This window comes from Poecilia reticulata, chromosome 2 (assembly GCF_904066995.2).
Source record: "Poecilia reticulata chromosome 2, P_reticulata-male-v2, whole genome shotgun sequence".
Classification (NCBI taxonomy): Eukaryota; Metazoa; Chordata; class Actinopteri; order Cyprinodontiformes; family Poeciliidae; genus Poecilia; species Poecilia reticulata.
In genome coordinates, this window is record NC_088831.1 from 15,903,341 (window position 1) to 15,931,123 (window position 27,783).

At 39.5% G+C, this 27,783-nt stretch overlaps 1 protein-coding gene and 1 long non-coding RNA gene across 3 annotated transcripts in view; one reads left to right on the top strand and one right to left on the bottom strand.

Annotated features, from left to right (window-relative positions):
* cntnap5a (contactin associated protein family member 5a) overlaps window positions 1-27,783 on the top strand; it is a 173,030-nt gene that overhangs the window by 136,525 nt on the left and 8,722 nt on the right. For both annotated transcript variants that reach the window (XM_008438481.3, XM_081598493.1), the window contains exons 18-23: window positions 2,870-3,109; window positions 7,046-7,267; window positions 15,050-15,183; window positions 22,662-22,749; window positions 22,920-23,120; window positions 26,688-26,756. In XM_008438481.3, the coding sequence (XP_008436703.3) occupies window positions 2,870-3,109; window positions 7,046-7,267; window positions 15,050-15,183; window positions 22,662-22,749; window positions 22,920-23,120; window positions 26,688-26,756 (954 nt within the window). The remainder of the gene's footprint in view (window positions 1-2,869; window positions 3,110-7,045; window positions 7,268-15,049; window positions 15,184-22,661; window positions 22,750-22,919; window positions 23,121-26,687; window positions 26,757-27,783) is intronic.
* Window positions 15,288-18,435, bottom strand: LOC103482354 (uncharacterized). Its single transcript, XR_536442.3, has 2 exons — window positions 16,964-18,435; window positions 15,288-15,458 (listed from the first exon to the last, which is right to left on the bottom strand). It is a non-coding gene; the product is annotated as an uncharacterized LOC103482354 (long non-coding RNA).

Below are 27,783 nucleotides of genomic sequence, written 5' to 3' on the forward strand. Positions count from 1 at the left end.
TGTCGTGCAACTGGCCACGACAAAGCCATGAACACATCTATTTGGGCATTTTGAGTCATTTGCATATTCTGAAAGTATCTAAGCTTTCCAATGACGGCAAACACATGGAAATAAATTTTTTTTAAATTATCCATCAAGTGTTGTGTGCATTAATAACATTTAGGGCTATTTGTGATTTAGAAGCACAATTAAAGGAAATTAGACTTGAGTTGCTTTAAACAGAAACAAAAAATCATTTCTGCAATAAAAATAATTAACCAATTTCTATCAATTATATATATTTATTGTATTTATTAATTTAATTTACCATTTTTTGTATTAAATAAAAATAACAATAGCTGTTGACCTGAAAGCAGAGCATCATTCATTACAAGGCAAAGTCATAAAAAACACTGAACAGTTCTGACTAACTGGAGCGAATCTTACCGCTAACTGTTCAAAGGAATCCAATCGCTAGTGAACGGCACATCAACACTCAGCAGCTATAACTCAGCTTCCTCTGATCAAATAATGTTCCTGGAGTTGTTTTCTTTCCACTGGTATCTGCAGCTTTTCTTTTGAGTTTGAGGTTTTAAGCCAGTTTCCCATCATTATTTTTAACACAATTTTTTGGTTAGCTAGCTGTAGCATCGCACTTTGAGCTCACATCTCAGCAAATAAACGGTTGTTTACATGCAGTACCTCGCTGACCACTAGGGGGCGCCCCCCAGACCACCCATTGTTCCGGGGACCACGGATTGAGAAAGACTGGTCTAAAGTAATACTGCAATTTTCTGACACATAGAAGTTTGGGTATGATTTATGTAAGCCATAATCATCAAAATACAGAAAAAAGGTTGACACATTTTACTCTGTGAGAATAGTGTATTAAGATGCAGTGTTTCTTCCTAGTCATCTCAAAAAGTGAAACAGCCATTTTGTTTAGAATTATTACTTTTTTTAGATGTACTGGTAGACAATGGATGGATGTAATATTCTTAAAGGTTGTGTTTCTACTAATGTAAGTGGAAGGCATCATAATTTTGTAATGGTTTTATTGACTCTGGTGGCCTTTATTTTGACAGTGAATTGACATGAAAGTGGGTAATGAGAGAGGGGGGAAGACATGGGGCAAAGGTCATCAGGCTGGGACTTGAACTTGTGATGGCCTCATCAAGTTGTGCTTTACCCCTGCAGCATCACCACAGCACCCCAAGAAGTCATGACAATAAACAGAAATAAAACCTTGAAGACGTCCATATCTGCGGAATTAACCTTTATAATGTATTTCACTTAGTAATCGAGTAAATGAAATGAACTTCTGAGTGACATTATAATCTGTTGCATACGACTACATGTGCATGATCATCAGTCAATATCTTACATACAGCGGACATTTCTTAGCATCTTTGATCACTTTTAGAGGAGTTAGTAACAATCAACTCCAATCTCATAGCATTTGATCCTAGCTTTTTATATAAATGTTATTTATTAAAAAAAAAGAAAAGAAAAAACCTTACATCACCATCTCATTCTGATTTACAAACAAACCTAAAGTTGTTTATACTGAAGTCACATACAGAGGGACCAACAACCTCGGCAAGAAAGAATCATATCATTTCTTTCATATTTCACCTTCGTCTTGAGCTATCAAAGAATTTTGGTTTACCTTTTATAAAGCTTCATTCAAATGGATAAATTGCGTTTTTAATTTATTCCTGTTAATTTATGTTTGGATAGTAGTTGAGAATACTTTTGAATACTTTTGACTTTCATCAGACCACACAAAAGACTACAACACATTTAAGGTATTTTATTGGTGTCAAAATGTATCGACATTGTTAACTTAGCTTTAGCAGTCCCTACCTGCAGCTGCTGACCCCAAAAGCTGCTCCGAAGCACATTCATGAGAAGTGGCACATAAAGCTGCGACATTTTGTCTTTGTTATGTTTTTATGGCTTTGTCTGCATGGATGTGCAGACCAAACCTAAAATTCTATCCCCAAAATGGCATTATCCATATTTTTGGATAAACGCATATCTCATTAACCGTCACTGACTTTTCAACAAATTCATAACATCTATTTTTTTATGTGTTTGTACACTGAAAATGGTGATGAAGAGGACAAAACGTTTATACAATGAGTCACTGAAACAGACGAGACTTAAATGCTCTAAAAATCCCCATCAGTTGCATCAAACACTGAAGATTTGATGCAAGACAAATGAAACAAAACATCCATTTTTCTCTCAGTGGCATCAGAAGCCTTTTTATCCATTCAGCCCATGAAAAATGACAACTGTGGGTCATGCTGTAATAAGAATCCTGCTACAGGGACCTCAGCGGGGAGAAGGGTTAATAGCACTAAAAACAGCACAGACACACTGCATCACAACCTGTAACACTGGTAGGTAGGATTCTACTTGAAAGAGTTTGAATTCAGATGAGGGAACATATAATGAATGCATGCAGCAAATACAGGCAGAGCTTCTCTTCATCTGAAACAATACAGCATTTAAGAAGCTTCATTTATCAGCCTTAAGGGATTGTGAAAGGAGATTATGCCTTTAGGTTTGTGATTCTTTTTTTCCTCTCTCAGATAAATTACTCTCACAACTGTATGATTTATTCTCCATCCAAAGTCATCAGTCTTTCATCTCTGGGAGGGAAAACCTGCAGTGAAGAAGTACAGTTTGAGTTTCCCTGTAAAACTGATGAAGGCAAATAGTTTGTATCATTAGTCTGGATCAGGTTTTTATCCTTAGATGCCTAAATTGTTTCTCTAGATTCATCCTGGTTGCTTATGGTATGGAAGCTTTATGAATAGCCATAGCTATGAAGTTACTGCAGATTTTTTTTTCCCCCATCTAAATGGTAGTATGTTTTCAGGGGGAACAGCATCCCAGCAGAGAGGCTTCTTGGGCTGCATCAGATCTTTTATGGTCAACGGCATGACCTTTGACCTGGAGGAGAGGGCTAAGATGACCCCTGGGGTGAGCTCTGGCTGTCCAGGGTATTGCAGCGGCTCCAGCAATCTTTGTCACAACCGAGGCCGCTGCATCGAGAAGAGCAACGGCTACATCTGCGACTGCTCCCAGTCTGCCTATGGAGGAGCCACCTGCAACCAAGGTGAGTCCCACTCTGTGAGTGTGTAAACAAAAGATACACAGTGTAATTCTTTTAATCAATTAAGGTTGATTGTAGCAAACAGAAAATCAATCACTGTCAAGGTTATTCCATTACAGAGAACCAATAGGAATACGAGCAACGCAAGAGACAATTAATACCTGTCCCCACTGCAGAGTGTGGGAGCATTTAAAATGCATTAGAACAAATTATCTCCTGCAGTATGGGCACAGCCTGCACAGGCTGGAGAGGAGTAGGCTGAGCAACCTGCAATCTGACCAAGTGACAAAGAAACAAAGTGAACACTCTGTGAGAACACAGATGAAAACTCCGCCTGAAGCTGTGGCGAACCGCTCTGCACAGTTCCACTGTTTGCTGCTCCTTATGAACTGAGATCTGAAAACAGCAGGAGCTCCAGCGTTGTTTAAAAACCCGCTTCTACCGCCATGCTGTTTATGATACAGGGTCATGAAAAGATGTAAATTAGAGCCTGATTCTCTCTCCCTTTGGAGGGCAATGGCATCAAATAGAGTATCAATTTTGTAAAAAATAAATAAATAAATCAATAAATAAATAAATAAAGAACAAAAAAAATGGCTTATACAACATTGATATAATCATATTAATAATCAGTGTAAAGATCTTATTGGGATTAGAACAATCACCATAGTAATCAGCTCCGTCCTCAGATTCTCTATCAGACTCAAGTCACACACCAGAAAGTTTCCTCCAGAATGTTCATATTACTTCCAGTCTGAAGAAACATGTTGATGACCTGAATCTGCTTGGGTTATATGAACTATTTTAGCCCAAAACCTTACATTCTCTTTAGGAAATCCATGCTGAAACTTCTGTTTACAGCTCTGTTAATCACTAAAATATGATGCTTTTAAATGTCTTTCTGAGTATGCTGAAGGTCAGACCTTCACACAAGCCAAAAGAAGGAATGTACAGATACAGAAATCTGATTAGTGCACTTCGAAAAATTATTTTGATACGTAGAATATAGGACAGCGTTTTTTTGTTTGTTTTTTTTTTCATATTTTTCCAAATTTCTTACTAGTTTTTTAAAATTATTATTTAACTTGAAATTTCCAAACAAAATATACTAAAGTTTAAAAATCTTGATTATAAATGAACAATGATTTTCTTGTGCTTGTCCCACTGAGACAGATTGGGACACACACATTGGGATACTTTATGATGCATTGAGACACATTTGGAGACTTTATGATGCATTGGGACACATTGGGACCCCTCCTGGTAATCTAGAGCGTGTCATTGGGCAGAGGGTTCTTTGAGTCTTTCTGCTGCCTTCTCTGATAAGGGAAAGATAATGCTGATTGATTAATGCAGTAATGAAAATGAAGCACCATTGATCATTTTGCAGTAAATTTGATCATACCATTAAAATGTGTTTAGCTCTTGATGGTATTTTTAGATAAATCTAGCATGAATAATTCCCTTTGGTTCTTCATTGTACTGACCCTCCTCAGAGTGCACTGAATTAGTCATGAAAAACGATTTAATAAGCAGGGAGTGTGTGGTCAAAATTCACCAGCACCACAGCAGATGGAATTGTGCCTTTCTGCGGGTCAGTCTATGTAGATCTAAAAACAGACACAGCCAAACTATTTCACTAGTGAACAAAGCAGTCAGCAGGGAACAGAGCAAATGAAGTGTTGAGTCACATAGAGAAGCCTGAATACCTTCCTCACCAACACAGCCTGTAGACAAACCTCACCAGCTGGTTCTGTTGGACCCAGCTGAGGTAAAACAAGGATGCATTTGGTTATGGTCTGCTGCTACTCTAGCTGTTTGTCTTACAGTCAATCATTTATGTTATTTGTCTATTTATTAGTCAAGGGGTGGTGTACATTAATCAACATCATACAATGTAAATTTGCCCAAGTTAGATTAAGTAAGCTAATTTTCATCTGTGTGAATGAGAAGGAATCATTAAAACCCAAAAACAAGACCTCCAGCTGTAGGATCAGTTCCCGGTGTCTACAGAAGAGGAGTGAGTTGATTTGTTGCATCCAATCGTAGAACTCTCCAGCTGAAGTACGGCAGACAGGAAATGTTCATTCACAACTCTGATTCAGGGGCTGCAAAAACCACAGCGACCAGCTAAACCACAACTGCACTTGAAATCACTATTGTATCAGTCTATTGTGTGGCATTGGGAATAACACATCCCAAAGCTTTGATCAAGTTTCAGTTTTTCCTTCCTTCCTGTCCTTACAGCAATCATCTGAAATGCTGGTGAAATACTGAGATAGCTGGTTACAGGAAGCCAGATATGAATGACTCCTAGACTAATGCTTTTCTGCATCAGTGAAATAAATACTAAACTGCACAGATATTTTTAGATTTCAGATATTTTAATCATATCATAACAGATTAATGTTATGTTAAACTAGGGCTGAGAGTGTTTAAGGCGTGCTATTAATCTGTTAATATTACTATTATTAATAAAAAGTTAATATTACATTACATTTTTGGTTTGAGACTATAGAACTTTTTTTTTAAACGTTCATACAGTGGTGGTTTTTGAAATGGGCTTTATGGGCAATTTCCCAGGACGACATCAGGGTGGGGTACCCAAGAACTAGAAAATGAACTGTGTTTCATCTATCAGTAACAAGTTTGGTACTACTTGTTTGTATGTGTAGTGGAGTAAATTTACCCTGTAAATTTGCTGCTGAGTGCAGGGAGACTACATTACCTGGTTTCTGCTTCAGAAAAATTAGATAATTGTTTGGGTAATGCACTTTAAAAATGTGATTCTTAAATGTGATCTCAAGCCACTGTGTATGCCTTTATGTTGCAGAGCTTTTCTTATTATTTTGCACACACACACACACACGCACACACACGCCCACGCATACATCACACATCATACCTGCGGTGGCAGTAAAATCACTCTTTCTTCATTTTGTTTCAGTAGTTTTGTGTGTATGTAAGCGTAGTGGTGTGTGTACAGCGGTGGCAGCCATCAGTGATGTGCAGTGGGGAAGCAGTCGCCTCGTCTTGATCCATTTTACCGCTGTGTGCTGGCAGCAGGGACTGTGGCACTACTCAGCCACTCTCAATGCAAATATGTTGTTGCAGCAATGTAAAGACAGCTGTGAGCAGAGTGTACCACCATACTCTCGCTCCTACTCACCCCCATCATCCTTTACTGTGGAGAAAAAAACTGGGATTTGAAGACGGCATTTGATCTTATGCTTGAAAAAAAACAAACAAAAGAAATCAGCCACTCTGCAGCAGTACCTGCTTATATTAGTGCAGCACGATATGGCTCTGTGGTGAAGTCCTCATTATCATCTGTTTGAAGAAACTCTCTTATATGTGTGGAATCGTAAAGTTTTAGGTGAACTTTGGGTTTCCTCTGTTTTTCAACCCACCATCACAGCGGTTATATAACATCAACACAGGGAAGGCTGATCCTGCATGCTCTACTTTTCAAGGCTTGTTTTAACATGCCATGCCTGTCTGGGAGGACAGGCTCGAGAATTGTGCCAATTTTACACATCAAAGTTGTTTGTAGGTCTCAGAAAGTAGCACTGGATGAGGGAGAAAGAAGCTGTGCAAAGGCTTCTGGGCCCGCAGAGAGATCCGTCTGATAAATTGCCCCAAGTGATGAGACATGAAATACGGCAACTCTTTTGGATGTAACCAGGCTCTGCGCGATGGACACTAATGTCGGCTTTTTTAAGATCGTGAAATTCTTTCCAGTCATTGTGTGCTTTTGTTTTTAAAGCACTATGTCTTCCAAGAGATTCATTGCTTTGGGTTTGTTGATTTATCCTTTGATGTAATTTAAATGCCCTGTTGTCTTTTATTTTAACTGTAGGCGCAAATGAACCTAGACTTTTTTGAACTCTGTGCTGACAATAACATTGCACTGAGGTTTTTCTCCCTGTGTCCCTGCAGAGGTGTCTGTGTCCTTTGACAGAGATTCTTCAGTGACCTACACCTTCCAGGAGCCCTTCTCAGTGATGCAGAACAGAAGCTCCCAAGCTTCCAGCGCATTCGCCGAGAGCAGGGCCAGAGAGGACATGGCCTTCAGCTTCGTTACCTCCCAGAGGCCGGCCATGCTGCTGACTGTCAGCACCTTCACTCAGCAGTACATTACAACCATCCTGGCCAGAAATGGTAAGAATGGATATAAATACACAAATTCACCTCTGAGATAAACGATAGCAATGAACTATGGCGTGTGGAAAAAGTGAAAATGACAGTTTGACAGTGCTACATCTTAGATTTAAAGTCTGGAAAATGTCTATATTTGTGTTTATCTGTATGTGTTTCTTTTTTTTTTTCCCCTTCATAATCCAAAATGATACAGACACGTCTAAGTAATCTCTCTGAAAACACAAAAAAGTTCCCAGAAGGGATTGTTGGATTTGGATGTTTAATGCACAACTTCAGCTGATCCGAGTCTCGCAGAACCTGCTGGGTTTTTACCCACAGCAATCTTATGAAAAACAGGAAATATTTAGTGAGCGCTCTGCACCAGAGCACTGTGTTTTTTTTTTATTATTTGCCCAATTTTTGGATCATTCTGGAGAGTAAGGTTGCTCCAGACTGAGTTTTCAGGGTGGTAAACAGCAATCTGCAGTGACTGTTGCTGTGTTTGTGGCACTAATATCAATGGAATAAAAGCCGTCTGTTTTTTAGGTGAAGCACCCATGACTTTTCCAAGTGGCAAGATGTTAAGCGACCTGTGGAAGGGATGTCTGAGAACGTAGAGGGTGTTCTTTCAGCATTTTCTTTAAAAATAATTTAGTGTGTCCTTACTGAGTGATATAGGATGCTGTCAGTAGTACTTCATGTGTTTACCAATCTGGCCGTGTTCAGAGATGGTAGTAACATGTTTTCCTGTCTGATTCTGATAAAACTCCTGATCTCAGTTTGGTTCCCCACTTTATATACACACAAATACACCTGGCAGAGTGAGCTATCAGCTCAGATGTCATATGGGAGAAGGAGAATTAAAACTGCGTGACTTCTCAGAGCGCGCTGCCAGTGCACAGACACAACAGATTGTAACCCAATAAGCGTCACCACAGTGAAATCATTTGACAGCTTGCTGACACGGATCAGCTGCTCTACACACCTGAATCTTGCACAGAGGGCTGCTTAATTGAGTAAACATTCAACACTGCTCAAGAGTTTCTGTTGATACAGGGAAGACTTTACATTTTGGTTACCAAACTGGGTAACTTCCACTCAGTACTTGACCTTGACCCCGCAGAGAAAATTACCTGTGTCCTGTTGCTTAGTGATAAAGCTTAACTCAGTGATAACTTCCTACATGAAACAGAAAAAAAAAACAAATGTATTGAATATTTTCTCAGAGAAGATTGATATTTTTTTTTACCAAGCGGAAGAGTATGATTTAAGAAATGGTATATACATTTCTACACCATTTATATTTTATATTTTCTTAACTGGTAGATATTGGGTAGTAAATGTGCTCATGGTAAACGGACTGAACTAACTTGGTGCTTCTCTAGTCAATATCTAAAGTCTTAATAGAGACTGCAGGAGGCAAAGCAGTTACACTAACACATCTGAGCAAGTGGAAGTGGAGCTGAAACATTGTGTTCAGTGGTTGCCATGTCGCCGTACTTACAGTAAATGTCTAATGAGTTCAGGGAGAGTGGAAGGTATCAGCTGTCACGTCTTCCGTTAATCAATTGAAAAATGATGCCAAAGGCGCCTGCAGATTTCTTAATTTCAACAAAAGACCCAAAGAATACCGGATCTGACCAGGGGGGTGTGGGTCAGACAAACATTAGACCACAGCCAGAAAAGTCCATGCAGGGGATCAAAATCACAGATCCATAGCTGCTTCATTCCTCCTAATCCTTCCCTTCTAACTCTTGTCATTTCTTCTCATCCATACTTTACTCTAATAACACATAATCAACACAGACCACTGCTGATTGTCAACACTCATGCAGCTCCGTCATGTGATTGATGTGAAAGCAGGAGTCTATTTATTGAAACTCGGATACAATGTGTGCTGATGCAATGTTGTCAGGAAATGACAGAATCCCTGCCATGTTAACTGGCTGTTATGTTGTGACTGAAATAAGCGGCATCTACATGAATAGTGAGCAATCTACGCTGCTCTCCGTTGATTTCTTAATTACAGAAGTGAGTAGCGTCTGTGTTTACGTGTCTTCGGCGGTCTGCTCCTGTGCGCACTGCAGCCTCTCACGGACGAGAAAACAAATCGACAGATGCAAAGCTGCCCAACATTTATCTCCTGCTGTCACATAAAAACCATCGGCTCATTTCAAATCAAGTCAAGTGAAATAAAAATACTATAATCACAGGGCAGAAAAGATAAACAGGTTGTTTGACATTTAAAAAGCTTCATGCAGTCAGTACATTACTTTAAAGGGTTAATGGTAAAGACAGCAGAGTGCTGCTTGTGTACAATGACGTTCAGCAGGATTTAGGTCCTCACATTTCTCGAATGTATTTGTTGTGTTTTTTAACATGTTTAACATTAATCTTTAAACATGATCTGAGTACAAAAAGATATTTTCAAATAATGACTTCATAAATTCATTTAAAAATGCTCTCTACATATTTCTAGACCTGTGTAAAAATGTAAGTCTCTCCTGCTCTGTTTGTTAAAGGAGCAGTATTATAAAAAGTTGACTTTTTTGAGCTTTACAAGATAATGTTATTCCTTCATCAAAAACATACCGATGACCCATGGGGACCCATGGGGACCCATGGGGGCCCATGGGGGCCCATGACTGCCGATCATTGATACCGATCACATGGCTGTTAAGTTTTTTCTTTAGTTATAAATGCTACTACATGATCTGGAAAAATGGAAGCATAAAATCACCTAATTTACACAGACATGCAAATACCTGCAGGCACAATGCAGCGAGTTTTCAGTCAAAAAGACGACTGAAAAACCTGCAATCAGTAATACAATATTTAACACCAAGGCTCTCAGAAGCCTAAAGTTATACATGAAGTCAAATAAATATCACAGCTTTAAGGAGACATTCGATGTGAAAGAACGTTTCCGGGTGGAGCACAAACGGGGCCACGTCTGTGAAATGTTACTTCTCAGACACATTAGATACTTGAGCAGATTAGAGAAACGGCCCGTCGCTGCTGTACGTCTGCTTTGGTCCACCATGTTGGTTGTGGCCTTATGAATCTGTAAAACCAGTTGATTGTGTTAGCAACTGGAACAACGGGCCTGGAAAACACATAATGCTGGCCCTTTAAATCATGAATCAACTATGAATTTCATCATAGAAAGTTATCACAATCATGTCCCACAGCCAGGCTTGATTACTGCTTGATCTGCATGCACATATTTTTATAGATCTTGCCTGACAACACGAAGAAGACTAAAGGATCTTCAAAAGCAACACATTATTTCAAAATACAAAAAAAAAAAAAAAAAAATGTAGGAGCAGACTAAAACGATACTTTCGTCTATTGGTCTGGAAAGGTTTTTGGAAGGTCTTTGTTTTGTTGCAACCGTTGTGAAACTAACAGACAGAATGGTTGCTGTTCTAACAGTCAGACACGGTGGTGGCAGAGTGATGGTCTGGGGCTGCTTTGTTCTTTAAATGACCTCCTGTAATGATGGAATCATCATCATGAACTCTGCTGTCCAGTTCAAAGGGAGAAGATCCAATCATTGTTTGTGATCTTAATCTGAAACGGGTCGATCCAGGAAAGATTCAAAAACATTCATTTGGATTTGGATTAGATGTATCAGAATCTGGACTTAAATCCGCGCTGTGGGTTGGTCTGATGTAGGCGTGTGATTCTAGGAAATCCTCTAGCAGATCAAATGAATTAATTCTTTAAAGGAAAGTGGGTCAAACTGTGACGTTAAAGACCCACTGCTAGTTATCAAAGTGCTTGATGGCTTATTTTATTTTATTTCATTTATCACCAATTGTAGCATAACCAGTTACCAGATTTGGAGGGCAATTAATTTTCCAAAAGGAACAGGTTAGTTTGCATTAGTTAACATTAAAATCCTTATATTTTATTGACTAATGTTTTCTTTGTCTAACCTTGATTCTTGTTTGATGGTCAGAAACATTTAGTTGAAACAGAAAGCAACATTTTAGAAATCTGAAAGGGAGAAATTCCTTTTTTTTCGTACAGAACGTTTTCTTTTTCCCTTTAAAAGCAAAAGTATACATTCATGGATCCTGTGATCAGGAGGATATCTGCAAGTGTGTGTGAAACGAGACAGTTTCCTCACAGAGATTAACCCAAGTCAAAGCTGCACACACCGCATGGCTGGGATCTCGAATCAGCCTTGTTGCTCCCCGTCCTCTGATTCTGCGTTCCCGGTTGCACATAATTCAGGATACTGCTTCGGCTTCTTGACCCACAAGGAAAGCTGCTTAATCAAACATGTCCGCGGTTCATACATTTTTAAACGCATACTTTAAATTTAACACAAATATTTTAAAAAGCAAATCTCTGATAAGGTGGAGTGGCAGAAAGAAGCTACAAGAAGACTGTTGCTCCAGAAAATGTTTAATCTCTGATGTGAGTTACAAACATCACCGTGAAGCTCTATTTCCTCTCTAGTCCAGCACAGCGCAGCTGACCATGATGATCCGAGAGGTAAAAATGAAGCTGAATCACAGCGACTGAAACAGGTTGATGCTTTGGTCGAACAGAACGACTGCAGAGCTTTTGTTGTTTGATGCCATTAAACTGTGCAGGTGTTTTTGATAGAGACGACAGAGAGTTCAGCCCTGCTGTGACAGCTGGACCCGCGTCTGGTCAGTCGCTCACCCTAACCAACCCACAGCTTGACGGTGCACCTTTTGGAAAAGGTGTACTTTAATTATGTTGCTTTGACAGAACTATTAAAAACAATACAGCTGTATATGGAAATGCCTGTGTCGGGCAGGCCTTGTCTTCATGCTGCTCAGAGCACGCATCTTTTTTTTTTTTATCCCCCTGATTTTGATTTTTCTCTTTTTTTCTTTTTTTTACTCGTTGCTTATCACAAAAAATACCTTCACTCTCAAACTGAGACACATGCGTCGTCATGGTAACCAAATGATCTTGCATAATTACACTGGAGATGGCTCCTTTGACTGTGAATTGGTCCACTTAACACTCGGAGAGTTCACTTGGAGGCGGATGGAGATGGCGGGGAAAATAGAATCCACTCAGTGTGGAAGGATCCAGCTGTAATCCTCCTGAACTCCAGTTAACACAATGGATAATCAGCAAACAGAAGCCCATTCAAGGACACATGCAAGAAGCGCAGATCCCATTCTAATCTTTATGTAATAAGTCAATACTGAAAGAAAAACATCTCTATGCTATGATAAAATGGAGGTGGTTTACATGCGCCGTAAAGATGTTTGATGAGAAAACGGAGCTATGGGTGAGGAGGGGGGTTGGCAGATTAAAAAGCCTCTCTGCATTCACTTATGCCGCGTTTTGTAGCATTGATATGTGAACAATCCCACCACGTTCAAACACGCAAAGAACGTTTTAATTTTCCATAAAGGGGTCACAAAAAGGTTCTGTCACGACTGACAGAAAATAACAGAAGACCCAGATGATTTTAAAATGACCAGATGAACAGCCCGGTGGCGTTTAAATGCAGTTTTTAAAATCATGTGTCTTCAGTTCTCTGTCTGCTTCATCATCTCCTGTGTCTTCTTTTGAAATCTGAAGTGCTGCTTACAGCCTGGTTGTGTCCCATCAGATAAATAAATCCATCCATCCATTTTCTTACACTCTTGTCCTTAATGGGGTCGGGAGGGTTGCTGGTTCCTCTCCAGCTAACGTTCCGGGCGAGAGGCGGGGTCACCCTGGACAGGTCGCCAGTCTGTCACAGGGCAACACAGAGACACACAGGACAAACAACCATGCACACACACAATCACACCTAGGGGCAATTTGGAGAGGCCAATTAACCTGACAGTCATGTTTTTGGGCTGTGGGAGGAAACCGGAGTCAGATAAATAAATATGAATAGTGAAATCAACTCTAAAATAACAAATGTGACTAGCATCTTGCTGACTATAAACTGACGCAAATACATAAAGACTTTCAACACACACATGTTCATATATATATATATATATATATATATGAACATTTTATTACATGTTCATCTTGTAATAATAGGTGAAGCAATGTAAAATAAAGTCCGATGACAGATCAGACACGGGCTCCAGCTGAAGAGAGCAGGAAGCTGATCTTCCATCTGCTGCCTTGGAACAATGCTGCAGTCTCCCCCGCAGGTTTGTGTTTATAGGCAAATGAAAAGATCTGACCTCTCTGCTTTCGCTCCTCCTCTGCATCTCTTCCTTCATTGGATTTCTCATGGCCTTCAAATTCTTTAGCAAAAAAAAAAAAAAAAGGAAGAGAGTGGGGAAAAAACCACTCCACTGTGCTTCACCAGAGCTATCACACTGTGCAGCACTTTTCAGAGGTGGGCTGTTGTATTTGTGATGCTAGTTACTTGCTGTCAGCCTAGTGTCCCAGCACTTTCTGTTTCTGACACATGACAGCCCTCGAAGCATTAAGCCGCCACTGTTTAAGCTGCATCCACACTCGACAGCATGATATTGAGTGACATATGTAGCACCTTTGTGCAGTTTTTAGCCACCCTCCTAATCCACTCTTGTGTGTTAAAGCAGAACACCCGCGTCCCTCAGGCCTCCGTAAACAGTGAAGGGCAAGAAGACACTTTATCCACGGTGACCTTCATCTGGTGGAGCACTCTCAGTATCTGAAATGAATCACAACACAAAGCCCTTCACTTACACTCTGGGAATTGTAATATTGACCCAGCTCCACTTGACAATGCATAGCTTTCTGACTCTTTGATCTGGCAGCAGCTGTCTGAGTGTGTGTGTGTGTGTGTGTGTGTGTGTGTGCGTGTGTGTGCGTGTGTGTGTGTGTGTGTGTGTTAAAACCAGAAACACTGAGCACATATCGACTTGTTCAGTTCTGAAGTGAGAAGCTCTGAGAAAAAATATTTGTTGACTTCAAAACAGGTGGAAAGTATCTGATGTTTTGCTTGAAGAAAAACAAACTCATTACAAACTCTATAAGTAGACAGTTCATAATAGTACTACAGTGCGTGTTGAGGAGTTTTGGGAACGAGTCACTACTTTCTGTGGACATGTGGTCTGTAAGTTTAAAAAGCTAATAAGTTCATTCTTGAAGCATCTTTTATAAGCAAGGCAAATCAAAAGACTTTGCAAATGCACATAAGGCCAGAGGTCATATCAACATGGGTTCATATTTCATTCTGCAACCTGTCTACTTTGATGCCAAGGGAAACCTTGATATAACAAAATCAATCTCACAAATAGAATGACAAGCTATAAGATAAGCTTAAAAGAAATGAGTTTTTATATGCCAAAGTCCCAAGATGGGACCTTTAAATTGTGTTTCTGCTATGCCCATAAATCTGATGCGATGGATGACGAAGCTGCTGACTAACCTCCTATTCGTTCAATGCTGTTTTAGGATGGTGAATCCTCAATTCCAAAGCCTCTAGAAAACTCGTTATTAGATACTGCAGAAATGGCTCTGACTGATTTAAATTAATGAGACTCTAGCTGAGCCTGCCCATTTGTCCTTCAAAGAGTTAAGAATATCCTGAACTTCAGAGAGGAAGTTTTGTACCTTTCCTAAGTATTTGTTAACGAACAGCAGATGCCTGTTTCCTGTATCTCAAAGGGTTTGATTTTGGTGACAAATGAGGAACAAACCTGTTTGAAAGAAGTGTTTGAGAATCTAATTCTCTGAAGTTCAAAAGAACACGTTGCCGTTAGCACACCGAGTAAGATGACAAGTCAGTTATCACAAGGTGCTAATGATTTCTGCAAAGACGTGCTACATGTTCATACGTGTTTTGTTTTTTTTCTGTTTTCTGTCTAGGAAGCCTTCAGATCTGGTATCATCTTCAGACAGACAGAAGTCCAGATGTGTTCAATCCTACCCCCAAAAATCTGGCAGATGGGCGTCTCCATCGAATCAGAATCCACAGAGTTGGCAAAAACCTCTATGTGCAGGTGAGTAATGAGCATCTGGGTGGTTAAACTGCAGAGCTGCAAAATAGGATTTGTCCCACTCAAACACTTCCTTCTCCACTGGCAAGGACCACGCCACAAAGATGTTTGTTTAAAGATGTATTGATGAATGGGTGAAGGGAGGAATGATGTTGATTTGGTTGTCTGGGGAGAATGATGGAGGGCTTGGGAGGTGAAGACTCTGCGTGGGGGTTTAGTCTTGGGGAAACGGTTCCTCTTATTTCCCCGAGCCTGTATAGGACGCCCTCAGACGAAACCTGCAGCAACAAAAGGTAGCAAAGCATTTTTTTATGAATGAAGAAGGATGAAATGAAAGAGACAAAGGGTAAGGCCGGTCGGGGTTGATGAAACGTAACAGACTGAGATGACTGGGTGAGCAGAGGATTAATAGGTCGCCTGGAAAATTCGAGGTGCAGTTTGGGTATGGCCCAGCTCCCGAACTTAAGTTAACACATTATCTCACACTTAAATGTTTCAGATCATCAAACCCATTTTAATATCGCACAAAGACAACCTAACTACAAAAGAACTTTGAAACTACGACGTCCGTCACAAATTATTGAGAGAACTAAAAAACTGATTGCAGTGCCAACGGGAATTGTGATCTTCAACTTTGAGATAACCAGAAGTGAATCTCTTATGTCGCTGTGGAGAAATTTAATATAACTCTTCTTTGGGTAATTAGTCAATTCAGCCAGACTGTCACACTGTCCTCAACATGTTTGACTTCAGGTATAGTGTTCTTTTTATTTTTTTAAATGCTGTGTTAGTTATGTAAGGTGTTATGTGATACACACTCTCCAAAACTTTACACTTTTATCTGTATAACATTTTGGGAAACTATTCTTTGCAGAAATTCTCCCAAAACTATCGGGGGGGTCATCAAGCTGTTTTTTTTTTTTTATGTGGGGGGAAAATACAATATAGGCCTTGGTGTTATAGAATTTTCCCATCGGTGTCGTTTTTCCTCTGTCTTTGACCTTCACACTGACTTCATCTGGCCTTAACTGAAATCAGGCTTGTGATGCTTAAGATGTTCTGGGTTCTTCTATGGCCTCCTGATCGAATCGTTGATGCACTCTTGGAGTAATTTTGATAGGTTAGTCCCTCCTGGAAAAGTTCTCCATGCCTTTTCCATTTGTGAGTAATGAGTCTCTCTGCTGTCTGCTGGAGTCCTAAAGCCTTAGAAACAGTTTGCAACCCTTAGAGATTGAGACATTTCAGATACCTTGATGATCATCTATTGTTATACACCTTAAGTTTGGTTTATGAATTTAAAATAAACCAAACTTAACTTAAGGCTAAAAGATTCTTTGTAGGATCTTTGCTGTCAGATCTGTTTTTAGTGGTTCTATAATAATGATTGCCTGGTTCTACAGGTTAGGGTGTATTTAGGTCTAGGTGTGGCTTAGAAGAATGCAACAAAAAATATACTGTTTTTTTTTCTTCATAAAATAAACAAAATAAAAATAGCTTTTTAAATATGTTATATTTTCCAGAAAAATGAAAATTAATTCATATTCTGATGATCTGATACATTAAGGTAAAATACTAGTGGCCTTTATTTAACAACAGTTTGACATGAAGAAATGTGAAAAAAGAAGGGGAAGCAAACGGCCTCTTACTGCGTTTTAACAACGTATACCCTCTGCTGACTCATGTGGCGCCTGGACAATGCTGTTTTAAAAGAGCAGTATTTTGTAAAAATTGACTTTGTTGAGAGTTTCACTGTATTTTATTGTCACTCTCATCAAAAACTTACCAGGCAGTGTTCCCTTGATTCTTTCATGCATGTTTGAGAATCCTTTAATTCTCCATGGCAACCATTCAGAGGTGTCTAAACACTTGCTGATACAGTGTGTTGCCTATTTATCCAAAACCTCACCTAAGCTCCAGGCTACAGTCAAACTTCTGCCCCACAGAGCACCACTACCCCTCGACTCCCCCGTTCGGCTCCTCCAGACTAGTGGCAGCAGCGATTACCAAACACCTGGTGGAATTGCAAGTCTGCTGAGCTTGTTGTGTTAACTACTTCTCAGTCCCATGGTCCTAAGAACAGTTGTAGACAGAATAATGTACGAATATTGTTGTGATTATGTTCTATAGAAGGAGTGTGTAAAGCTTCTTAAAGAGACAGAGACCCAATTTCAAGGTGTTAAATTGCAAAATCAAATTTCTTTTAAATCCTGTTTGATATATACTGCGTTTTTATAACAACTGAAGCTAACATGGTTACCTGACTGTGCTAAAAAAAATGGCACTATGTGCCTGGAAAATACATAATACTGCCCTTTTAAAGTAGATGGAGTGTTGTAAAAATCACATGGGACCATAATCACACAATACAGAAAGAAAAATCTGCCTTGAATTTTGATTCAAGGCAGAATATTATTTGAAAAGTACTTGACCAATCAAACTATTGTAACTTTACAAAGGAAACACAAATAGAGTTTAAGTCATGTGGCTTTTAAGTCTTTATGTGTTTTACTACAGTCATTCTTACACTCCAGGACACTCAAGGAAGTTTCACATTTGATTTTGCTCCTACGCCACAGGCTGCCCACTCGATGAATGGTCCCAGATTGGCTTTACAGGATGAAAAGTCTGGTTGGTTGTCTTGTTCCTCACAGCTGGTGTCCTCCAGTGGGGTGTGTTGGCTAAATAACTCCGCGTTCGCGGATGTTTTCGCAAATGTATTCCCACAGGAGATGTAACTCCTCATTCTGTCCCCAATCTTTCGGTCTCAGTCACCTCATGCTTAAAAAAAATCACCTCTTCACAACAACTCATAGTAGCTGTAAAAAGCACAAATAGGAATTAGATGCTGCTGCTTAAAGAAAAACCTTTAAAGACCATCAGAAAACTTGCATGAATTTTTGATTTGGACAAGAATGTCATTCACAAACATTCACAAACATTAGAAATATCTTTATAAATGTACATTTAAATAGCAGAAGTGTCTGCTGTAGTTTTGTTCTGTTTTGTTCATTTGAAGCCGATTCCCACAACGCCAAATAGGACTACGGGGGCAAACGAATGGCTAAAGTCCTCGCAACAGAATCTAATTTATTGCCTTTGTTGAGAATAAATAATTCTGTGTTTTCCTCTATCTCTTTTAGCTATTTGCATGCTCATTTATACATGCATGCACTCACATAGCAGTCACGCGGAAAGCTGGAAATGAGACACTAGGGAGCGCCCTCTTTAGGGCGTAGCTTAGATAGAGGCTGACAAAGAGAATTACAAACTGCTGTTTGATGCCATTTTGCTCTGCCAGCCCATAAGGACAGCATGAACAATGGATCAGCTGCATTTTGGCATTAATAAATGGAATTCATGAATTCAACTCGCTGACTCTTCTTCAGCCTCATACATCAATAACCTAATGGAGAAGGGATAATTGTCCACACCGTGTTGTTTGCTGAGAGATTTCCCGATGATATCCAGGAGTAGCTGGACTTTGAGACTCACTAAGAATGTGTTTAGTTACCGTCTGCTGGATGAGAAGCAGCACAGAGTCCAAAAATGACTCAAGTGATTCTGCATAGGCCTACAAGATCAAAGTTGTACAGTAGGTTGCAGTAAAAGAAAAATAAATAAATAAAATAAGTACAGTAAGTGGGGCTGAAGCAACTTAAACAGAGTGCTCAGTTTAAGTTTCTTCTGGTGTTGTTGGTAGGTCTGTCACAACAGCAACTTTTGCGGTGAAATAAATTGAACCAGAAGTAATTGCAATAAATAATAACCTTTTCAAGTAATATAATGGTAATGGCATAATAGTGCTAGAATACTTTCTCAAAAGATCAATAACCTTTAAATCTTAATGAGCATCTAACACTGGAACTGGGAGACATTTTAAATAGCCAAAAATAAATAAACCAAACAGCAGAAACAACAACAAAAAAAAGAAGTTTCTGCAAACAAAATTGTCCTTCAAAAAAGGGCTGGTTAAGACCAATACCTCTGCTGTGTCCTTGGGCCACACACTTCACTCTCCTCTTCTGCTGGTGGTGGTCAGAGAGCCCAACAGGTGGCGCTGGTGCATGGCAGCCTTGTCTCTGTCAGACTGTAGCTACTATCCAGTAGCTGAAGGTGTGTGTGAGTGGTGAATCACTGAATGTAGTGTAAAGTGCTTTATGGTCCTTTGGACTTGATAAAGTGCTATACTATTCAGGTCAATTACCATTTAATTCATCATGTGATTAATTGAGTCATTACTTGCTGCGACAGACTTAGTTGTTGCTTTGTTTTTACGGGACAATCCATATAAATGAGCATTAACTTATTTAACCAGAGAACATAGCCAGTTGGGTGGGTCAACAATATGCAAAGACACTACAAATAGAATAATATCAATAATATGGCTAGAATATAAGATTAAAAATAATCAATTTAGATTTTCCAGAAACAGTTTTAAATGAAAGTTTGGAGTATGTAAGTTTGGTTCTTGGAATTAAATTCCAGGTCTGAGACCCTAAAAACAAGACAGTTTGACCTGAAACACCTTTCCTAAATGCTCTGACTGTCTGCTGTAGCGCCTGCAGCGTTTCATTCACTGGCCTCCTTCCCAGTGTAAAACTTAAAGGAGAGGTGCAGCCCAACAACGACATTTTTTCAAACCAGTAACCATGATATCAATAATATCGTCTAAATTTATTTATTTATTGTTTCACAGAAGCTGAGTTTCAACATGTTTTTATAATATATGACATGTGCGACTTAATGACCGGATCTGAATATAACCTGGCCGACTACAGAATCAAGTTGCTCCTAATAAATCTGAACTCGGACAATTTCTGAGTGTCTTTAAATCTAAGTTTACTCTGGACTCATTTATAGATTGATTTTATTTTTTAACATATTTAGCTTATATTTAGGTCACATTTAAATTACTTACAATATTACACTTATCTATGTAAAGAATATAAAAAAAATGGCAAATGCATTTGATATGACTTCTGATTATATTTGTATTTACTAATATTTATCGTTTGGAATTTCCCCTTTATTTCAGTAGAATAGTAAATCCTACTCCGTTTAAACTTCAGTCTTTTTTAAATCCATTCCGCGTGTTGGGGAAGTGTGTACCTAATATTAGCTTTGCACAAGGGAAACAAAAATAAGCTCCTGGGGACTGAAGTTCACTCATTAGCTTACCTGAACACACACAGTCCTGTAGCTCAGTGTGGTATGAAAGTACCTCTCATCAGACACTCTTTCCAAAGATAGACAGAATGAGTCCAAGTTGGATTTAAACTCACCACAGGCTCTTGTCATCCGCCTGAGGATAACGCTTTATCACAAGTTTTTCTTTAGGCGCGTTTTCACCGTGTTTAGCTGCAACCTTCCTGCTCCTGTCTGATCAACAGACTCCTCACGACGTGACTGACCCAGACAGTGCAGATGCATTTGTCCTAAATTATTCATTCATCAGCTTATCATCGATTGTTGAAGGAATTTTCTTCATAGCAATTATCAAGATTGTTTTACCACCAACCCCAAGACAAGTACTCTGCAGCCGGATGACAAGATAAGCCACTGAAGGTCAGCTAAAGGTTTCCAATGGGTGTCATGTTGCTTTGTAACCACATTTTCCTGTGACCTTTGCTAAGTGGTTTTAGTGGCCTGATGCCCAGATGTTGTAAGAATACCAAATGTAGAAACACTGTCTGACATTTTCCTTATGCGTTTTACTTTGCTGATAGAATTTTATTAAAACAGCAGAAAAATAAATAAATAAAAAAACTGAACCAGTCAAACAAAGAGATTTGTGATGAAACGATTTTAAGTTATAACATCTTTACAACATGCCAATTAGTTTAAGTCACATAAGATGTCTTTAAAACGTTTAATTGTTTCCATGCTAATGCATTCATAGCCACAAACATTTAGTTTAGGTTTGTGGAGAAGTTTAAAGCGGGGAGTAGATTCATCATTTCCAGTCTCTTTATAGTTCACTGTTTAACCCTTCAGAGTCTGACACAATTATAAACCTAACGAGACATTCATGGACGCCTAAACTGACAGGCCAGGCATGTGGAGCATGGTGACTCACACAGAAAAGACTCTGGTGGGAGAATCTAATGGGATAACTTGTTAATAGAAGGCTATAAGGAGTCATGTTTGCATTTCACCAATAAGCACACTGGAGACACATTCTGAGATCGTATATCACACTGAAGATTCGTTCAGGCGTTAAAATGGACCAGTCAAAATCCAAATCTAAATCCAGTTGAGGATATGAGGCACAAGTTGACAAGTGATGTTTACAGATGCCCTTTCCAAGCCTCCTGGAGTCAGTCATTGAGGGAGAGGTGAGAGTTACACTCTGAACATGCCACTAAGACAGAAGGTCAAATCTGCCTCCAACACTGAAACCTTCACGCTTTCACCCCTTGACTGTCATGATGACACCGGGGTCCTCATGGACCACTGGACAACATGAAAGTGTTTTTGAGGTGAATGTTAAGGGGTTAAACTATAAAAGGCTCACAGAAGGATCTGAACAAGACCCGAATCTTGCTAAAAGCCATTCAGTGTCACATTCAGACCAGCAGAATGTCGTCATAGCTGGCTGCTAATTTTAACATCCCCAGAGTCCTCTGCTGTCGTAGTGGCGTGTCAGTGAACTTTTATATCATTCTCATCAATTTCCCCAAATGTAGAAGTTTACACTTTAAATCAAAACCTGACAGAATTCAGACAGGATATCAGGAGAATAATGAACCTTCACAGGCTTGTTGGCTGAACACTTTTTAGATCCTATCAAGCTTAGAACTCCAAAACATTTGAATAAAATGATTAATAAATCATTGCTGATAGATTTGACGTCGTTTTCAGACAGCTACGTAGTTCTTTATCCCATCCAATGACTGTCTAGCTTCATGCAGATGAAGCCTCCTCAAACACTGGTGAATTAAACTCTCGCTGTCTAAAGCTCTGTTGAATTCCAATCTGATTTATTTGCGCTATAGAGCCGAGTTGCTGCTTAATGGCTAAGTCGTATGATATGGGGCTGGGGAGCTGATCTGTGCTTCCCTCCTACATTTTGGATCAGAAGGATAAATAAGCGATCATTTATCACTCACGCACAATTACTAGAAGAATTAGAAGCGACTAAGCTCTGCAGCCCTCCAACAGCTTCATCAGCTGCAGTGAAAACGTGTTAAAACCCGTTTTCTCTGTAAAGAACCCTGGCGTGTGGACGGCAGTGGACAGAAAATCCTGCAGTGTTTCAATCCACGTCATTGTGTTAAGTATTGCATCTGAGTCAGCACGGCAGAGCAGAGAAGAGAGGTCAAAATCACTCAGCCGTGGGCAGAGAAGGTTTTATGTGAAGCTGCAGAGAACACAAATATCAATCTATAAAATATTACAGTGAGCTGCTGATTCTGCAGCCGTTAGCTCGGTTTACATTTCGTGTAATTGCCTTGTTATTTGATTTCTCTCCACTCAACCAGATCGACCAGGACATCCACAGAAAGTACACACTGTCATCTGATGCAGAGCTGATCTTAATCAGATCCTTGACGCTGGGCAAAGTCATCAGTAAGTTGTCCAATCTAAGGAGAAGTGCCGAGAAACCGCACACCGTGCTACTTGTGTTGCAACCATTCATCATTTCCTGTCACCGTTCCTTTGTCATTGCTGATGGTATTGCAATCAGAAATGAATCATACGGCAGCGTGTCTTTTCTCCTCTAACCCGCGCCTCTGCAGGGATGGACAGCTTTGGTGAAGAGGTGGTGAAAGCCGCTTCCAAAGGTTTCGTCGGCTGCCTCTCCTCAGTGCAGTTCAACCACGTTGCTCCGCTCAAGGCAGCACTGACCAATCGGGGCAGCTCCCTCATCACCATCCGCGGCCCTTTGGTCCAGTCAAATTGTGGAGCTTTGGCAGAATCCACCTCACACGTTCTGCAAGGTAAAACTCCAGCACAGACAAGTGTGGTCTGCACAAAGTGTAAGTTGCGTAGACAAATTGAAGTTAAGCTCGTGCGCCCAAAAGCCAAGCCTGTGTACATTACGGCAAACAGAGTGAGGTTGTTTCAGTGCTGCGCCGTCCTTAAATGATGGCATAAAGTCAGTGAAGCAGCTGAATATGATGCCTTCCAGGATGCCCATCAGCCAGCAGGTGTTTGCTGATGTTTTTTTTTTTCCTCTGGTGCACATTTATCTTGTCATCAATTAATGACACAATAAACCTCGACGGCTCAGACGGATCGTCCTTGTTTTAAGGTGACACCGTCTCCTGCTGACAACATTTTGTTTCCCTCCATTCAAGAGATAAACTTGCATGTCACTTCCTCTGCAGGGCTTGTGTGTCGATAGAAAACGTGGAGGGTCCTTTATAAATTAGCTCTTTATGCTACTGAGAAATTTCAAGCAGTACAATTCCATCCAAAGCAGTTGAACAAAAGGCATGAGCGTGTGTCTATGCAGAGCGCGGACAGCTCACATTTTTACACTCCTTTAATTTTTTATAAAAACGACAGGGGCATTTTTCAGGAAACAAAAGCATCTAAATATTCCTGACATTTCAGATACGTCGTCATGGGAATCATTTCAATTAAGTCCATTTATTAAGCACCTATTCACAACTTTACAGAAATCCTGTTCATACATATAACACTGTGTTCCCAATAGTATTGCTCCTCTGGCATCTAACCCACATATTAACAGTGACATCACATGTTTAATCTTTAGGGTTTAATATAACATCAGCTGCTTTGCTTCGTGCTCTAGTTTGGGAGCGTTCCTAAACTATTCCACAAAGGTAGGATCATAATGTTGCCCAAAATGTTCTGGTATCCTGAAGCATTAAGAGTTCATCACCCTGACTCTAACAGAGTCAAACACAACTCCTGAAAAAACATCCACACACCATAATCCCCCCCCCCGAGCACCAAACTTTACTATTAAAATCGTGCAGCCAGGCAAGCGCTGTTGTCCTGGTAACTGTCAAAGCCATACTTGTTAACTCGCTGGTCCCCGTCTCCAGCAGCAGCTACTGGGTAAGAGGAAGGATACACCCTCACCAGGTCATCACATAGCAACACACTCATACCTATTAGAGTAGTCAATTTAAACACATTTCTTTGGCATTTAAAAAAAGGCTAAACACAAAAGACTAACCTTGGTGAGAGCTCATCATGATGTTGTAATCTGACTAAATCTTCTTGGTCCCTTGAAGTGTCCTTTGCTCTAATCTGACAGGACAAAGATAAGTCTGGACCAATGGGGAGGTTCTGCTGTTCAGAACTCCAGATCTGACATAAATGAAAAGTAATCTTTTCTCATGTCAGCAGTTCGTACTTCACATATCGGCGAGAGAGTGTAATTAGTGCACTTACCCGTAAGAATCCATGAAACTCCACTGCTTTGAGAGATTACAATAGAATAGACTAGAATATACTTTATTGATCCCCGAGGGGAAATTGCTAATTCGTTGACAAGCTACTCCATCAGAGGTAATAAATATCAATAATACAAATACAACCATATGAGACAAAGTTTATAAAAAAAATAATTAGAAGCAGTAAATCAAGCTGGGAGAGAATATTGTCTTCTGACTGTCAAGAATCAGAAATCTTTATGAACTTCAACACCCTGTGGTCTAAATGAGTATAAGAAACATTAACACTAAGAATTTGTGTATTGACGTGATTAAAGTAGCTAAACTTCACAGATTGGCTGCACAGTGGAGTTCTCTCTACTTGGAGTTTCCATGTTCTCCCTGTGCTTTCTCTCCAGGTACTCTGGCTTCTTCCCACAGTCCAAAACATGATTGTACAAACAATTTGTTGCTCTAAATTCTCCTGGAGTGCGTGCGTGCGTGCGTGCGTGCGTGCGTGCGTGCGTGCGTGCGTGCGTGCGTGCGTGCGTGCGTGCGCGTGTGTGTGTGTGTGTGCATGTGTGTGTGATTGTTTGCATGGCTGCCACACATTTTCACAGCAGGTGAAAAGTTTACTTGTATTTCTGCAAACTTTCACACCACATTCATGTTTATACATGCCAACTTGTGCATAAAACATGGTGCTGCACATTTTTATGCGTACGCTTTTATAAAAGCTTTCACGCTGAAGGGACAAATTTAGAAAAGTGAGTCACACAAAAACATTTAAATGTATAAAACTGTGTACGTACATACCTGCACAGCTTTCGTTTATAAAGCCCAATTTTTGGGAAATAGAGCACAGCTGCTGGTCGGCCCTGTCACCATCTGCTACCACATGACCCAGTAACCATGGCAAAGGTCCTTGTTTGTGGTAGTATAAGTATTTATAATACTAATAATTAAATACTTTTAAAAATTAGAACATTTCCTTTAAGACTGTTAAATAAATTTTTAGTACATTCTAATGTGTATTTTTTAGACAAAATATGATAAAATGTTGCTATTGGAAATCTGGCCAAATGCACCAAGGAAGCTCTGTCTGTTGCAAAAAAAAACAGTTTTCAAATGTACTGAAATAATTTTGGTTTCACTGTACATTTGTGAATATTATCTAATTTTGCTCTGTATTCAACAAGTCATAACAAAACACAGAAAAGCCAAACAGCTTCATTACTGACTTTGAAAAACAGTAATACCTACAAAGAGTCAAAGATTAGTCGCAAGAATAATTGTATTTTATCTTTTTGTTTGTTTTGTTAGCAGCGCAGGTCATCATCGGTACAGAAGAAATTGCCAAACACCCACAAACTAAGAATCAAATATTTCAAGTGGTTTGTACTTGTAATTCTTTCCATTTAAAATATTCAATCAGCATTTTATGTGAACCAGGGGGGGAAAAAAGGAAAGCTTAATTGCATCAGCTTTACTAAAACCAACCTATAAAAGTCAGCTGTGATGGATCCTCTAGCCCCCTCTGTTGGAGGGTAAGAGACTTTTATAAATGTTTTTTTTTGGGACTTCCTGGTTTGCAAGCCTTTCTGGCAGAAAATAAAGCAGTGTGTAATGGGAATATTAAAGTTGAAAACTTAACTTGAACATTAGTGTGATGTTAGATAATCTCATCCCCAAGTATTAGAGAAAATGTGATTATATATGATGCTGTGGAAGCACCATCTCCTCAGATTTTAACAGTAGAAAGCAATCATGAAAAAAAAAAGATAAACAAGCTTCTGAACAATGGCTTCAAAGACTCCAGGGCGTAAAAGGATGGAAAACATAAAGGCAAGCCTACAAGTTACCCTGGATATTTAGCTAGAAAAGGACATTTATTTGGGAAAGCAAAAGGATCATTTACTTTTCTCAGATAGTGGCGTGTATGCCTACCTGCTGTGATGGCTCTGATGTCAAGGCAATTGTTCTGGAAAATATGCATCTTACTCACTCTAAACCTAAAACAATGTCTTTGTCAAACATGACTAAACAGAAATTTGGACAATAAATGGAACTCTCTGCTAGGATTCCTGACATCCTCACTCTCTCATCTGTCTTTATGGCAATAATTAATGAATCTGTTCCTCATTCATGCTTCTTCAGATCAAGCTGCAAATGAAGATAAGGAGCAGCACGACAGCAACGCCCAGAAGGATTTGGCTGTAATAGCAGGTCTGTTTTCCCTCCTTTCTGCAGCTTTTCTTCTTGTGGTTAATTGAAAATGAGCCCCAGCTGTTTGTTTGTTATTCTGCTCATTTTTCCACAGTCTTAATGTTCCTGTCTCGTCTCCTGATAACTCCGCTCCAGCTCATTTTCAATCCGGCTGCTTAGCGTGTTTTGTTTCACGGCGTAATGTCTGCTTTGTGATTATGAAATAAAAAAAAGAGTTCTCCTCAGATTTTAACAGTAGAAAGCAATCATGAAAAAAAAAAAAAAAAAAACACGTTACCGTAGATATAAATGTAACCACAGTCTCCAAGCTAATGAACAGGAGCCTAAAAAAAGCCTCGTTGGCAAATGCTATCATCACTGAAGTATTCAAAGCAAACACAAGTTGAACTTTATCTTGGCATCTGCCACCCTCAGACGAAACTTGTTTGGTTTAGATGAAAGCCACAGTTTGTCATCTGCCAGGAGTTCAACAGGAAGATTGAATTCATTTTAACACTAGAGAGCAGTCAGTTAGGCTGAACACAAAGATAAGCAGCAGGAAAATAGTAGGGTTTTTTTTTTTCCAGACTTCTTTACAACTCTGCTAATTTACACATCACACAGCATCCACAAACATTAGTCCAACTTTACTGTTCAGATCTAATTTTAATATTTAGATAATCCTGCTCTCAAAATCAAACCAAACTATTAGAGCATTAAGACCTGCAAGAAAACAAAAGTGACGCATTGCCAGAAAAACCACAAGCTTACAGGAGTGATGATGATTTGAGCAGATGTGCTCTATAGCTTACTGACGTATTTACTTAGTAATGACTAGGCAGTCTACTGCACAGCACGAATACAATATAGCTGAGTAATGGCAATAAAGTTTGTATGTGAATGTATTCACAGTGGACCATAAGCATCACTGAATGGCTGAAATCTCCAAATACTTGAGACCTCCCTCAAAGAGATTGTTATTGCCCATTTTATTAGTTCAAACATCAAATATACCTTCACATCCATTAGGACACACAGTGGAAGCCAT